Source organism: Lutra lutra, chromosome 15 (assembly GCF_902655055.1).
Source record: "Lutra lutra chromosome 15, mLutLut1.2, whole genome shotgun sequence".
Lineage (NCBI taxonomy): Eukaryota > Metazoa > Chordata > Mammalia > Carnivora > Mustelidae > Lutra > Lutra lutra.
In genome coordinates, this window is record NC_062292.1 from 2,299,493 (window position 1) to 2,316,099 (window position 16,607).

The following is a 16,607-nucleotide window of genomic DNA, read 5'->3' on the forward strand; positions in this document are numbered from 1 at the left end:
ATGAAACCCCTGAAATCAACTAATTACAATTAGAGTGAATCTATTTGATTGAAAATAGGTTGCTTTCCTGTTAAAAATGTAATCTAAAAGTAAAAATATTACAGAAGGAATATATGTAATCATCATCTAAGAACCAATAATTAAAATGGTTTTGCTAGACATCAGAAGCCACCAGGCCTGTATGGTTGTGTGTCCACAACAAGCACTGCAAACTGTCAAAATTACATAAAACTGAAGACAGTATGTTTCAACCTTTCCCAATTCCGACCTTATTTTACTTCAAACACCACAGTGACTGTTTATTTTTCTAACTCTAGATAACATGACTTTAAAAGTAAGGAATAGGTTGAGAATTATGCCTAAGGGTCCACAGAGGTACAAGAATCCTAATAAAAATCTACTTTTGGCGCACCTGTATTACACAAAAAGAAGCTGACAGGGTATCAGTGGCTCTTTGTGTAGGATAATCTGGAACATAAAGTTGAAGGAGAACTAATTTATTTTCTTCCGTCATAAAGTTTTCGATCGAGATGCTTTATCGACGTAAGTGAGGAAACAAATACTATATACTAGTCATGACTACATATTGCTATAAAGACTTTACTGATAAAGCCTGGTTACTTGGCAGTTTCGGACATACTCATATACAGTGAGAGAGGCAGGCAACGTGTAAGACAGCGCGGACCGTCGGACTCCCTTTTAAGAATCGATCAGAGGTCAGGGATCTCTGCGATGACTAAGGCCACGCCGAGCCAGATGAACGTGCGCAGTAACAGCGCACTGCGACTTGAACTACTGCCGCTACATTACACGCGTGTTTTATTTTTAAAGGTGTTTTCACATTGGGTCAGCATCTCTCTCGTAAGGTACTATTTGCCCCACATTTAAATAAGGACACTGTGTCCAAAAAAATACCCGTGATTCTCCCCGTGTACGTTAGCCTGACAGGACAGTGACTTAACCCAAAATGGAGAGTCCTAAGTAAGACTGTCTTCCATGGGGTCGCTGCTAACTCTGGGCCCAGGGCCAGGTGTCCTCCTCCTCGGGGCTGGTCTCGTCTCTGACAGGAGTCAAGTGAATGATCCCCACGGATGCAGTTTTCCTCACAGAGAAGCTGACAGCACCCGGGCCGCGCCCCGACAAGCCCCCGAGCAAGCCCCCGGCGTCAGGACCGCCCCGCGCACCGGGCAGTCGAACGGACGCAGCAGCTGCGGCGCAGGAACGCGCGGGAAGGAACCACCCGGCCGGCCTCCCACCACTTCTCTCTTCGTCGTCGGGTCGGAGGCCCGGGGCAGGGAGCCCAAACCGGAGCCAGACGGCAGCGACGCCAGAGACTCGGTCCCGGGCTCCCAGGGGTTTACCGACGCAGGGGAACGGAGACCCCGGGGGCCTGGGGCCGAGCAGCACGCGGTCTACTCCGCCCGGCCGCCGCCTCCCGCGACCCGCGCGCGGCACGCGGCCGGGAAACCACCTTCCGTGCGTCGGGTCCCGCCCAGCCAGGTAAGGGGTGGGCATCCCCGCACCCCGAGGGCCCTTCGCGCTCCGCCGGTGCACCCCGCCCCGCCCTCTGCGGGGCTGCCCCCCCGTCGGCCGCCCCGCCTCCAAGCGGCTAGCCTTGCCCGGTGACACCTCAAAGCCGACCCACGGCAGCCGGACCCAGCCGGGCGGTGGGAGCGAGCCCCGGGGCGTGGTCACCTTTTGAGGTATCTGGCGTCCTCCCCTTGCATGGCGGCGGCGACGGCAACGCGGGGGGAGAGCGGAATCTGAGAAGACCGGAGGAGCGAGGCCCGCGGACCGCGGCCCCAGGATCCTCACACCCAAAGGCGATGACAGTCCGGAGGCCTGCAAGGCGGGGTGGCGGCGCTGCGGTTACCACGGTGAGGCCGCCGGCTCCTCCCACCGCGCCCAGGCCCCGAACACTGCGGCGACCCGGACCCGCCCAGAGCCGGCTCCGCCAGCGCCGCCTCAAGGCGCATGCGCCTGCTGCGCCGCGCCGTCTGCGCAGGCTCAGTGTGAGGCGCTGGGCCCTGGGATGAATCTGACGCGCCCTAGAGCGGAGCCGGGTTTGGGCGTGTGCGGTCGGGAAGGGGCTTTTGATCACCGCCCCCTTGAGGATGGAAATTGGAAGAGTCCTCCCGGTCAGCCCCATGGGACTGTCAGGTCTTAGCTTCAAAACCTTTTTTTCCGTTAATCTTTTATTTATTTTTTAAAATTTCTATTTATGTTTTAAATTTGTTTTCAGTGTCCCAGAATTCATTGTTCATGCACCACACCCAGTGCTGCGTGAGCTCATTACTGCCTGCTGCGGAGCTGCGCGGCCCTGGCGGGTCACCTGGAACCAGGTAACGAGGTAACCTGCTTGGAGCATCTCGTGGGGAAGGAGCTGCGCTGACTGCACGGAACAGCTCTGAATTTGCGGAGACAGTCGGACCCTCCTACGAAATGAACACAGCCAATATCACTTTTAATTAAGTGCCACCCTGTGACTCCCACTTCGGTGTTCTGAATCTAGAATGCACTCCCGCCCCCGCCTCGCCCCATCCCGTTCCACGCGCACACATGCACGCTCTCTTACTAGCGCCTGAAATGCCAGCTCCTGCCCTAATTATCCCTAACTCAAGGTACCTTCGGACTTGTTTCCTCTGAGGCTGGCCATAGGGAAGAACTGCTTTTGAATCTTATCAAGTAAATACCCTCCGCTTTCAGCTCTGTGCCCACTCTGTGCTCAGCTCTCACATCTCTGCAGAGGACGTAGTTCATTTATGTGGTAAATATCGACCGAGGGTCAGCTTTATGCCAACACCAAACCAGGCTCCAGGGTTTCAAAGAAAACACCTCTCCTCCCTTTCCTCTCCTGTAATCTTGTCGCTTACTCTCTTTCAGGTCTGTATTTTCAGTCACCTTGGGCCCTATCTGCATAGCTGTTTCATTGTTCTGCTCAAATGCAGCGCGGCGCGTGGAATGTTAAATATAGAGACACAGTCCATACCTGCCAAGAGCTATTATTTTTATCTGTCTACCCTTTCACACCAACTACACTATTTCTGTCAGTGTTGTAGTCATTCTCTCAGTCTTCCAGAGAAGAAGATTTGGAGCTAATTTGCCCTCTTATTAGACTGTTAGAAAATTCTTTTTTTTTTAATATTTTATTTATTTATTTGACAGACAGAGATCACAAGTAGGCAGAGAGGCAGGCAGAGAGAGAGGAGGAAGCAGGCTCCCTGTTGAGCAGAGAGCCCGATGCGGGGCTCGATCCCAGAACCCTGGGATCATGACCTGAGCCGAAGGCAGCGGCATTAACCCACTGAGCCACCCAGGCGCCCCGAGACTGTTCGAAAATTCTATCATTTCTTCCTTCAAGATGCTCCCGCAATCCAGCTTTTCTTCTCCATTCTCACTTCTGTTCATCTCACCACTTCACACCTGGAATACTGCAATTCTTTCCTAACGGGACTTCCTATTTTCTGTTTTTTTCCAAATATTCATTCTAAATATCATATTACATTTTACAAATTATCATTCATAGCTAGATTACCTTAAGACCGTCACAGTATCTAAAATTGCCAATCACAATATCCATTAAAATGCATAGCTAATATAACAAGCATTCTTGCAAAATAAGCATCTTGAGATCAAAGATTCTTTTGCTGTGTTAACCACTATACCCTTAGAACAGCATCTGGCCCATAGTTGGCACTAACTAATTACTGGGACACTTGGGTGGCTCAGTTGGTCAAGCCTCAGACTCTTGATTTTGGGTCAGGTCATCATCTCAGGGTCATGAGATCAAGCCCTGTGTCTGGTCTCTGCTCAGCGGGGAGTCTGCTGGAGATTATCTCTCCCTCTGCCCCTCCCCCATGGTGCACATACTCTCTCAAATACATAAATCCTTTTAAAAATGGAATTATTGCTGTGTTTGATTTAACATGTTAATAAAAATTCAGGGATCTATGACGCTATGTAACAATGGATAGAAAAACAGAAAAACCCTCACTTTCATTGAAGGCAGTAACTACCTTAAATCCTTACTCTAAAAATCAGTTATTAAAGGGAAGAACTAAGCACTTGATCCATGTCCTTCCAATTCAGGGAAAAGAACTATAATTTACCTCCTCTTGACAGGGGAAATCTCTTCCTTATATAAAATGCCTGCTAGTAACAAAGAATAATAATTATAGACACCACAAAGTGAAAAGATAAATTAAAAAATGATACACCTGGGGCACCTGGGTGGTCCAGTGGGTTAAAGCCTCTGCCTTCCGCTCAGGTCATGATCCCAGGGCCCTGGGATGAATCCCCGCATGGGGCTCTCTGCTCAGCAGGGAGCCTGCTTCCCTTCCTCTCTGCCTGCCTCTCTGCCTACTTGTGATCTCTGTCAAATTAAAGTAAATAAATACATAAAATCTTTTTAAAAAAATAAAATAAAATGATACACCTATTTCCATCACATAAAAACCAGGTGGAAGTGGGCTGACTGGAGTTAAATTTCAGGACTGTATGAACCAAGCAGTTACCAGACATGAAGAAGCAAAAGAACTGATGAGTTTTAATATTCAAATAACTTTTCTTCTTTAAATTAACTTCTGCTAAACCAGTTTCTTCATTTATAGTAACTTCTGGCAGCTGTACATATATCATTTTTTTAGTAATTTTTACTTAAATTCAATTAATTAACATATAATGTGTTATTTTTTTGAGGGGTATAGGTCTGTGATTCATCAGTTTTATATAACACCCAGTGCTCATTACAACATATACCCTCCCCAATGTCCATCAGCTACTTACCCCATCCCTTTATCCCCTTCCCCTCCAACAACCCTCAGTTTGTTTCCTATGATTAAGAGTCTCTCTTATGGTTTGTCTCTCTTTTGTCTTGTTTCGTTTTTTCCTCTCTTCCCCTATGATCCTCTGCCTTGTTTCCTAAATTCCACATATCAGTGAAATCATATGATAATTGTCTTTCTCTGACTTATTTTGCTTAGCATAAAACCATCTAATTCCATCCACATAGTTGCAAATGGCAAGATTTTCACTATACATTTTTTAAAGCTGCTAATAAAGCAAATGTGCAGGCATCCAAGATGTTCCCCATCATGGTCAAGGCAAATGGTATCACAATACAAAACCCAAGAAAGCTTTCCTGGAGAAATGCCGAAGTCTTCTTCCTGAATTGTCTGTGAATTTTCAATGACATCTGCAGTGAACTGGCTAACCCCTGGGGCCTCTTCTCCAAGAGATCCAGACTGAAATCTCAATGAACACAGAGGTGGTAGATTCACATTAGGAACAACATTTAAACCACAGGATTTAATTAAAGATATTTTAAGGTCCCCTATGAATTGGGTGCCTGAGTGGCTCAGCTGGTGAAGCATCTATCTTTGGCTCAGGTCATGATTCCAGGATCCTGGGATCGAGTCCTGCATCAAGCCTGCTTCTCCCTCTGTCTCTCTCTCTGTCGCTCTCTCTCTGACTCTCATGAATAAATGGATAAAATCTTTAAAAAAAAGAAAAGGTTCCCTATGAATCAAAAAGGGAAAGACAGAAAACCCGGGGGGACATGGACAAAGAAGAAAAGGAGGAAATAGGAATGGCAAGGAAGAAAGTAAACAAAACATGAAAAGTGCTCAACCTCAACAGTAACTAGGAAGATGCCAATGAAGACCATAAAGAGACACTGGCTAGGATGCGAAAATTAAGAAGTCTGGATATGCAAGCGCTGGTGCAAATGTGAAGCCCTGGAAATTGCTTGGTAAACATTTCTGGTGTGAGTGCATTGGGACTACCACTTGAGAGTAAAAGGTCCTGTTTTTGCAAAGTTTGACAGGCACACGACCCTAACTCTCAGCAATTCTACTCTTAGTTATAAAGCTCAGAAAATTCAAGCCCATGTGCACAATAAGGTTTGTTCCAGACTTATCAAAGCACTATTGTGTCTATTAGAAAAAGAAAAACTGAAAAAGTACTCTGAAGAATTTTCACAGGAGAATGGATAAAATACATCTCAATTACTTGTACTATATCATATTAGGCAGCTGAGAAATTTTATGAACTAGAACTTCACAAACCACATGGATGAGTATTAGAAATATTATACTGAATGGAAAGAGCAAATTGCAGATTACATAGAGTATGATAACTTGTAAACATTTTTCAGTGTAACTTACAATAAAATACATTCTTTTTGGTATGCAATTTTATGAGTTTTGATAAGAGCATAAGTCATGTAACCACTAAATCAAAACACAAAGGAATTCCATCATCCCTTCAAATTCCTTTGTGTTCCTTAGGAATCACCCAATTCTCCTAACCCCATGCTCTGGTAAATTCTGATCTGTTTTCTATTCCTATAACTTTTCCTTTTCTAGAATGTCATCTTTTTTTTTTTCAGAATGTCATCTTAATATAATCATACATGATGTAGATTTTTATGTCTGATTTCCTTCACTTAGATAATACATTTGAAAGTCATCCATGTTGTGTTTCAGCAACTTATTCTTTTTTTTTTTTTTCAGTAACTTAGTCTTGTTTTATGGTTAGGTGATATTCTATGCATGAATGTACCACACTACAAAAAGCAATATGAATACTTACATATTGGTTTTTGTATGAACCAAAGTTTTCTTTTCTCCTGTACAAACACCTAGGAGTAGGATTGCTTAGTTTATGGTAAATACATGACTAATTCTATGAAACTGCCAAACTGTTTTCCAAAGTGGCTGTGACATTATGCATTCCCATGAACAATGTAGGAGTTCAGATGGATCCGCATTCTCACCAGCACTTAGAATTGTCAAGTGTTTCTGTTTGTTTGTTTGTTCACTTTAGTTATCCTAACAGGTGTGCAGGGCTATCTCACTTGATTTAAATTGCATTTCTATGGTGATTAATGATATGAGCATTTTTCCACATTTTTAATTACTATTCACATATATACATTTTTGAAGTCTCTGTCCAAATATTTTGTTCATTTTTTAATGTTTTTGCTGGATTGATCAAACTGATCAAAGAGATAGAAATAGAGATGTAGAGAAATTACTGATTTATGAAATGCAAGGACGTCATTGAGATTTTACAGGTATATATAAAAATGGTAATAAAGAAATACTGTGAATAACTTTATACTGATAAATTTAACAGCTTCAAATGGACAAATATCTTGAAAGATGCTTATTACTAAAACTGAGATAAGAAGAAATATAAAACATAATATATAGGGGTGTCTGGGTGGCTCATCGGTTAAGCGGCTGCCTTTGGCTCAGGTCATGATCCCAGTGTCCTGGGATTGAGTCCCACATTGGGCTCCTTACTCGGCAGGGAGCCTACTTCTCCCTCTGCCTCTGCCTGCAAGTCTGCCTGTGCTCTCACTCTCTCTCTCTCTCTGACAAATAAATAAAATCTTTTAAAATACATTGTATATATATCCATATGTATTATATATATAAAAGGATATTATGCAGCCATTAAAAAGAACGAGATCTTGCCACTTATGACAATATGGATGAACCTAGAGGGTATTATGATGAGTAAAATAAGTCAGACTGAGAAAGAAAAATATCTATATAATTTCACTAATATGTGAAATCTAAAAAAAAATGGTATTTGAAGATTTCACATATGAATGAAATCATACGATATTTGTCTTTCTCAGTCTGAGTTACATATCTCTTAAGTCAGATGCTTGGACACCTGGATGGCTCAGTCAGTTGAGCAACTGCCTTTGGTCAGGTCATGATCCTAGGGTCCTGGATCAAGTCCCACAGTGGGCTCCTTACACAGTGGGGAGCCTGCTTCTCTGTCTGCTTCTCCCCCGGCTGTGCGCTCTCTCCCTCTCTGATAAATAAGTAAAATCTTAAAAAAAATGAAGAAGAAGAAAAAGAAATCAAATGTCTAATTGCAGTTTTTCATGCAAAGAACACTCCAGACACAGCATCGCTAATGAATTCTATCTAGGAAATGATGTCAAATTACATATTCATGCAGAAAATAGAGAATGAAGGAATTTTTACCAATTCATCTAATTATGTCAACATTATCTGGTATCAAAATCAAAGATATTATAAAAGAAAAGCTACAAATAACCTTGGTGAGCATATACACAACAATACTTAATAAAATATTGGCAAATTTGGGACGCCTGGGTGGCTCAGTTGGTTAAGCAGCTGCCTTCGGCTCAGGTCATGATCCCAGCGTCCTGGGATCGAGTCCCACATCGGGCTCCTTGCTCATCAGGGAGCCTGCTTCTCTCTCTGCCTCTGCGTGCCATTCTGTCTGCCTGTGCTTGCTCTCTCTCCCTCTCTCTCTCTCTGACAAATAAATAAATAAATAAAATCTTTAAAAAAAATAAATAAAATAAAATAAAATATTGGCAAATTAAACCTGCAGTATTTAAAAAAGTATAGTACATAATGACTAAATAGTCTTTATCCCAGGAATGCAATATTGGTTTAACATATGAAAATCTAATAACATATAATTTGACATATTAACAATATAAAGATGAAAACCAATATGGTCATGTTAATAGAGGCAGCAAATGAGTTTGGCAAAATTCATTTTTAAAAGAACTACCAGCTACTAAAAGTAGAAAGTGACTTCCTCACTCTAATAAAGACATCTGTGTCAGTTTATTTCTAGGCTTTCTATTCTGTTCCATTAGACTATATATCAAGAAGTAAGATACTTCCCATTGTGTTCTTCTTAAGATTGTTCTGGTTATTTTAGGTTCACTGTTGTTCCATATAAATTTTAGGAAATTTTTTTCTGTTTCTATAAAAATATCACTGGAGGGCGCCTGGGTGGCTCAGTGGGTTAAAGCCTCTGCCTTCAGCTCAGGGCATGATCCCAGAGTTCAGGGACCGAGCCCCGCATCGGGCTCTCTGCTCAGCGGGGAGCCTGCTTCACTTCCTCTCTCTCTGCCTGCCTCTCTGCCTGCTTGTGATCTCTGTCTGTCAAATAAATAAATTAAAAAAAATCTTCTAAAAAATCACTGGAATTTTGATATGGTTGTGTTGAATCTGTAAAATAACTTCAGATAGTATGAATATTTTGAAAATATTCTTCCAACCCATGAACACAGGATGTCTCTCCATTTACTTATGTCTTCTTTATTCTCATGTTTCATTGCTATGTAGTGTTCAGAGTAAAAGTCTTTTACCTCCCAAGTTTATTTCCTTTTTTATTTTTATTTTTTATTTTTTTTAAGTTTTTTTTTATTATTTATTTGACAGAGAGAGATCACAAGTAGGCAGAGAGGCAGGCCCAGAGAGAGAGGAGGAAGCAGGCTCCCTGCTGAGCAGAGAGCCCAATGTGGGGCTCGATCCCAAGACCCCGAGACCATGACCTGAGCTGAAGGCAGTGGCTTAACCCACTGAGCCACCCAGGCACCCCGAAGTTTATTTCCTTTTTTAAAAAAGATTTATTTACTTATTCTAGAGAAAGAGAGACTGAGCATGCATGCATAGGGGGAGGGGCAGATGGAAAGAGCCTCAAGCACACTGTCTGAGCACAGAGCCCCACATCGGGCTTAATCTCATGACCCAAGAGATCAGGACCTGAGCTGAAACCAAGAGTCAGATGCTGAGCCACTCAGGCACTCCTAGTTAAGTTTATTTCTAAGCATTTTATTCTTTTTGCTTAATTGCAAATAGGATTGTTTCCTTCATTTTTTTCCAGATATTTGTTAGTGTATTGAAATACAATTAATTTTTATGTCGATTTTGTATCCTACAACTTAATTGAACTTGTTTACTAGTTGTAACAGATTTTGTGGAGTGTTTACCATTTTCTATATATAGGGTCATGTCATGTGCAAACAGAGATGACGCTCTCTCTTTCCTTCTGATTTGGATGCCCTTTCTTTTTCTCGCTTAATTGATCTGGTTGGTAGGTCCACTACTATGTTGAATAAAAGTGACAAGAATGGGTATCCTTGACTTGTCTCTGATCTTAGAGTAAAAGCTTTAAGTTTTTCACTGTTAAGTATGTTGACGACAGTGGGTTTTTCATATATGATGTTAATTATGTTAAAATAATTTCCTTCCATTCTTGGTTTGTTGAAACTTTTTATCATGAACGGATGTTGAATTTTGTAAAATGCTTTTTCTGCATATATTGAGACAATCATATGATTTTTATCTTTCATTCTTTCAATATGATTTATCATTTACTGATTTGGGTATGTTGGATCCCTTGGATCCCAGTGATAAATTTCACTTGATTGTGGCTATACAATTGATTTCAAATGAGCATTTGAATTCAGTTTACTAGTATTTTTCTGGGAATTTTTGTGTCTGTATGCATGTCAATAGTTTTCTTGTAATGTCCTCTTTAGCATCAGGATAATACTGGCCTCATAAAAGGAGTCTGGGAGTGTTCCTTCCTCTTCAACTTTTTTTTTTTTTTTTGTAATAATTTGAGGAAGACTGGTGTTATTTCTTCTTTAAATATTTGGTAGAATTCACCATGAAGCCATCTGGTCTTAGGCTTTTGTTTGTTGGGAGGTTTTTGATCATTGACTCAATCTTAGGATAGATTTTCAAAAATTAACTCAGCTTTGTTGATTTTGTTGTTCTAGTCTTTGTTTCTGCTCCGATCATTTTTTTTTCACATTTTAATTAATTTTTTATTTTTTCAGCATAACAGTATTCATTATTTTTGCACCACACCCAGTGCTCCATGCAATCCGTGCCCTCTACAATACCCACCACCTGGTGCCCCCAACCTCCCACCCCCCACCCCTTCAAAATTCTCAGATCGTTTTTCAGAGTCCATAGTCTCTCATGGTTCACCTCCCCTTCCAATTTCCCTCAACTCCCTTCTCCTCTCCATCTCCCCTTGTCCTCCATGCTATTTGTTATGCTCCACAAATAAGTGAAACCATATGATAATTGACTCTCTCTGCTTGACTTATTTCACTCAGCATAATCTCTTCCAGTCCCGTCCATGTTGCTACAAAACTTGGGTATTCATCCTTTCTTTTTTCTTTTTCTTTTTTTTTTTTTACAGCTTTATAAACATATATTTTTATCCCCAGGGGTACAGGTCTGTGGATCGCCAGGTTTACACACTTCACAGCACTCACCATAGCACATACCCTCCCCAATATCCATAACCCCACCCCCCTCTCCCAACCCCCTCCCCCTACAACCCTCAGTTTGTTTTGTGAGATTAAGAGTCACTTATGGTTTGTCTCCCTCCCAATCCCATCTTGTTTCATTTACTCTTCTCCTACCCCCTCAACCCCCCATGTTGCATCTCCTCTCCCTCTGCTCTATCATTTTTACTTTTTCCCTCTGTTCTCCTATTTCTAGTTAATTGAGATATAAGGTTAAGTTGTTTGAGATCTTTCTTTTTTCTTAATACAGGCATTTACGACTATAAATTTCATTCTTAGTATTGCTTTTACTTTTGCTTTATCCCCTACATTTTGGCATATTGTGTCTCCATTTTCATTTGTTTCAAGGTATTTTTAATTTTCTCTTTTGGAGCACCTGGGTGGCTCAGTGGGTTAAACCTCTGCCTTCAGCTTAGGTCATGATCCCAGGGGATCCTGGGATCGAGCCCTGCATTGGGCTCTCTACTCAGGGGGGAGCCTGCTTCCCCCTCTCTCTCTGCCTGCCTCTCTGCCTACTTGTGATCTCTCTGTCAAATAAATATATAAAAATCTTTAAAGGGGCGCCTGGGTGGCTCAGTGGGTTAAGCCGCTGCCTTCGGCTCAGGTCATGATCTCAGAGTCCTGGGATCGAGCCCCGCATCGGGCTCTCTGCTCAGCGGGGAGCCTGCTTCCTCCTCTCTCTCTGCCTGCCTCTCTGCCTGCTTGTGATCTCTCTGTCAAATAAATAAATAAAATCTTTAAAAAAAAATTCTCTTTGATTTCTTACTTGACCTATCAGTGGTTCAGGACTATGTTAATCTCCACATACTTGTGAATTTTCCAGTTTTATTTCTGCTATTGATTTCTAGTTTCATTATACTGTGAGGATATTCTATATGATTTCAGTCTTAAGTTTATTAAGACTTGTTTTGTGACTTAATGTGATTTATTATCCTAGAGAATGTTCCATGTGTACTTGAGAAGAATGTGTTCTCTGCTGTTGTCACATTGAATGTTTTATACACACACACACACACACACACACACACATACACACACAAGATATATATATCTGCAGGGCCCATGTGGTCTACAGTGTTGTTCAGGTCTACAGTTTCCCTATTGATTTTGTCTGGATTTTCCATCCATTATTGAAACTGGGGCATTGGGGCACCTGGGAAGCTCAGAGAGCTCAGCATCTGACTCTTGATTTCAGCTTGGGTTGTTATCTCAGGGTTGTGAGGTCGAGCCCTTTGTCGGACTCTGCACTGGGCCTGGAGCCTGCTTGAGATTCTCTCTCCCTCTCCCTATGCCTCTCACCTCCCATCTTTACCTCTCTAAAAAAAAAAGAAAAAAAAAGGAAAGAAAGTGAGATATTGGTATTTACTATTATTGTATTGCTATTTCTCCTTCCAGTTCTGTCAATGTTTGCTTGTTTCTATATTTAGGTGCTTTCATGTTGGGCGCATAGATAGCCATAACTGTATATTTTCTTGGTTGTCAGCAGGGCTTTATTACTTTCTGGAGGCTCTAGAGGATAATCAGTATCTTTGTCTTTTTCCGGTTCTAAAGGTCACCCATATTGCTTTACTCATGGCCTCTGTTCTCCATCTTTAAAAATAACAGTGGTAGCCAAGTTCTTCTCATACTGTCATTTTGGTAGTCCTCCTTTGATCATCACCTTTTCTAAGACCACTGCCAGGAAAGATTTTCCAAGGGAATTTTAAGGATTCATGTGGGTCCACCTGGTTAATGCAGGATAATCTGTCTATGTTAAGATAAGTCCTTAACTTTAGTCATATCTGTTAAGTTCCTTTTTGTGTATAAGGTAATATATTTACAGGTTCCAGGGATTATGGTGTGGGCATTTGACAGGGGGAGAAGGGGAGAGTACTATTTCGCCTACTAAAATACCGTTAATACCTAAACATCAGACAATACCAAAAGTTGACAAGAATATGGAGCAACTAGAGTTGTACATTGCCTGTGAGAATGCAAAATGACACAACCATTTTGGAAAATAATTTGGTAGTTTCTCCAACAGCTAAGCATACATTTACCACATGACTCAGCAATTTCACTTCTAGATATTTATCCAAAACAAATGAAAACGTATTTCTACAAAAGTTGATGTCTATCCATGTTCACAGCTCCCTGCACAGCAAAACAAAATTAGGAACAACCTAAATATCCACTAATGCGTCGATTGGTACAGGGACGCCTGGGTGGCTCAGTGGGTTAAGCTCTGCCTTCAGTTCCGGTCCTGCTTCCCGCTCTACCTGCTGCTCTGCCTACCTGTGATCTCTCTCTCTCTGTCAAATAAATAAATAAAATATTTTTTAAAAATATGTCAATCAATACAAATGGTGGTATAGTCACACAATGGATACTATTCAGCATTAAAAAACTAAACTATTGTTGTAATAGCAACATGAATAAATCTAAAAACATTATGATAAAAGAAACATATAGTTTGATTCCATGTAAAAGAAATTCTTGAATAAAAAAACGCACAAAAAACAAAAGACTATTACAATGGGAGGCAGACAAGTGGTTGCTTATACCAGGCATAGGAGACACACAGACTGTAATCAGGATGGGAAGGATTTGGGGTAATGGTTATTTATACAAGTGAACACACTTGTCAAAATTCATCAAATTGTATACTTAAAATGCCTTCATTTTATTGTATATAATTATTATATAAATTATTTCTCAGTTTGATTGTTGTAAAAGGTATAACAAACAAGGAAAAGAGAAATTCATATTTAGATATAACATAGTTAAATTACATAATTCCAAAGATAAAGAGATTTCAGATGTCTTTAAATACTTTTATATGTATTAATTTAACATTTCCCTCTTATTCCAACTCCCTCCCAAATTGATTATAAATTTTTTGAATGAAGTAACCAATTCCATTCAGCATATGGAACTTGCTGTGATGGTTAAGAGCTTGAATTCTGGAGTCAGAACTGGCTATAGAGTATCTGATCCACCATTTATTTACTCTTTGACCTTGGGCAAGCTAAACATTTTAAGTTCCAATTCTCTCATCCATTAAAATAACCTAAACATTATAAGTTTCAATTTTCTCATCCATCCAAAAAAATAAGTTATGGGTCTTAGAGTTATTGTAATGTTAAATGAAGTAGCATACATAAATTTATACCAGGGTGATTATGACATAAATGTTGGTAATTGTTACTAGGTAAACTAGGTGTTTGAAAACCACATATATATCATATGACTTTGAAGAAATCACTTAAGCTGTGTCTTTTTAATTTAGAAAAATTGGGATAAATACCCACAATAGAAAAGATTGGGGTGAGTAGAAAATGAATATTTGTGAAAGTCTTGCAGACTGTAAAGTTATGTGAAAATCATTATGATTCCAACTTCACCCTTACATTGGTTCAGCTGCATTTTGGATACTGTACTAGCTGCATGAGGAGTTCAAAATTACAGAGAAAAGCAATTGCTAATTCTTGATCTTATAATTTAACACAGAGGAGAAGGAGTACAAAGATACACAAAGCCCTCTGTGACAGAAATACTTAAATACAAATAATCCCAGTGATACATCAGCATTCCAAGGATGGTTCCGGGGGGCTTTGGAGCTATTAACAGTCAGACTGCACTGCTTTGGAAAGCCTGCTTGTTGATACCACAGTTTGCCTCTATAAGCAGAACTCTATCTCCTGGGAGCTTTTTCTAAACTCCAGACTTAGTAAAGTGCCTTCTCTGTTCCCCTATGGCATTAACTGTACATTATGTACATAATTTGTTTATGCTTCTATCTTTTCCGATAAGAGTGATTTAAGAGGTATAAAATCATGGATTTCCAATTGCATTTCTAATCATAGTGCTTGGCACATAGTCATAACTAATAAATGGTAATTGGTGCTATATCAGATACAATTACAACCTTCAGGGAGTACATGAAATAGTCACCAGGTATGTAAGCAAATAACTTTTGAACATATTAGTCCATGCCATAATGGCGGCATGAGCCAGGTAGAATGTTGGCATATAGGAGGGAGTCATCTACTCATCTTGGTGGGTACAGTTCAGAGTAGGGTTCACAAAGATGAATAAAAATTTTCTTAGAAGAACATAATAGGGATATTCTAAGAAAAGACAATAGTACATAAAAAGACACAAAATCTTGAAACATCATGGTATGTTTAAGTAACTGCAAGTAGTTTGAGATGTTTAGAGAATTAGGTTTGAGTAAGAGCAGTAAAAATAACTTTGGAAAAGCCAGCAGGGCAAGATCATGGAAAGTCTGGTATAAGAGAATATGATATTTAGATATTTTCTGCAGGCATGGGGAGCCGCAGAACTGTTTGAATATAGGAAAGTCATGTTGAAATTTATTATGTTTGTCCATATTAGTTACTTTACACTACCACACAGCAACATAGAACAGAGGTGTAAGAATTACATTTTTATTTTCCAAAGAAATTGCATTTAAATGTCTTGATAGGCTTCAAGATTCTATAGAAAATCATTTCTTACCTTGTGACTGCCTTTGGGATATCATCAAATGGCCATTGTGGTCCAAAGAGTCCACATCCACTGGCTATTAATGCAGTCATCTTCTCACTTTTCAAATTAACTTGAGTTCACAATGCACATCTTAAAGTAAAGGAGATTTCAATTAAAAGGGCCCATTAAAATACATCCTCTTCCTGATAGTGGTAACCTCTGTTTTCAACTAGTATGACATCAGACATCAACTATGACATCATTGGGTTGCTCCAAGGGTCAGGACAAGGAGGTAGGTGACCCACATGGACAATAATGAATCTCTGAGCTTTTCTTCTTCCTTGGCTTCTCTTATAGCCTGAACCATACTTTGAGAAAATACCTGTGTTGTGGGTCAAGCTTGTGATTCTTAAAGACAAGCAGTCAAGTGCATACTCAATACATATCAGGGGAAGATGTGCATAGTTAGTGGTACATGTGTCCATACACATTCATTCACACACAAAACTCTTGTGTTTGTGAATTTGCATATACAAATATATACATTCATGTTCAATTGGAATTTCTTCGCAAGAGAGCATAATTATTGTTATGCTTTTGGAAAGGTGCACATGGCATGGTGAGGGAGGCAGAAGTTCTAAATTTATTCATCCAGATTAGCTGTATTTATTAATTTAACCAAAATTTACCAGCAGGTGTTGCTTTAGACTTGAGGATGCAAAAACTGAATAGACATAGTTTCTGACTTGAAGAATTCTATCTAAACCCAGTAGGGATACACAGGAGGTATGAATGATATACAAAGTAACACATTCTACAGTTGAGCTACGATGTATCTCTGTAGAAATCAAGATGACTATGGAATCACTAGTCAGACATCTAATGCATATCCCGCATAAGTCATTCATCTAAGAATTGAGGCTATAAAGAGAATGAAATACAGACCTACTTTAAAGGAGTTCAAAATATATGAATAGGCAATCAAAGAGCAAGTAATTGGGGGGATCTCAGTCCTATTTCCCAC

General features: G+C 40.3%; 2 protein-coding genes across 6 annotated transcripts in view; one reads left to right on the forward strand and one right to left on the reverse strand.

The window, feature by feature from the left end:
* KIFAP3 (kinesin associated protein 3) overlaps window positions 1-16,607 on the reverse strand; it is a 191,090-nt gene that overhangs the window by 174,083 nt on the left and 400 nt on the right. For 2 of the 4 annotated variants that reach the window (XM_047704339.1, XM_047704343.1), the window contains exon 2: window positions 15,614-15,733. In XM_047704339.1, the coding sequence (XP_047560295.1) occupies window positions 15,614-15,693 (80 nt within the window). In that variant the 5' untranslated portion in view covers window positions 15,694-15,733. Of the gene's footprint in view, window positions 1-1,695; window positions 1,969-15,613; window positions 15,766-16,607 lie in introns of those variants that run through there. The other 2 variants (XM_047704340.1, XM_047704342.1) reach the window with 2 other exon arrangements.
* LOC125085725 (proline-rich protein 2-like) lies at window positions 1,079-3,123 on the forward strand. 2 transcript variants are annotated; one of them, XM_047704382.1, is made up of 2 exons: window positions 1,079-1,500; window positions 2,243-3,123. In XM_047704382.1, the coding sequence occupies exons 1-2, from the start codon at window positions 1,079-1,081 to the stop codon at window positions 2,352-2,354; spliced, it is 534 nt and encodes a 177-aa protein (XP_047560338.1). In that variant the 3' UTR covers window positions 2,355-3,123. The 2 variants fall into 2 exon arrangements, 1 of the variants encoding a protein (XP_047560338.1); XR_007122999.1 differs by lacking the exon at window positions 1,079-1,500 and adding an exon at window positions 1,738-1,877.

Excerpts from the sequence above, each read along its gene's own strand:
- LOC125085725 (XM_047704382.1), top strand. The coding sequence starts at position 1,079 with ATGATCCCCACGGATGCAGTTTTCCTCACAGAGAAGCTGACAGCACCC. Across the intron at positions 1,501-2,242 it reads GTCGGGTCCCGCCCAGCCAG|TGTCCCAGAATTCATTGTTC; the intron begins GTAAGGGGTGGG and ends ATTTGTTTTCAG.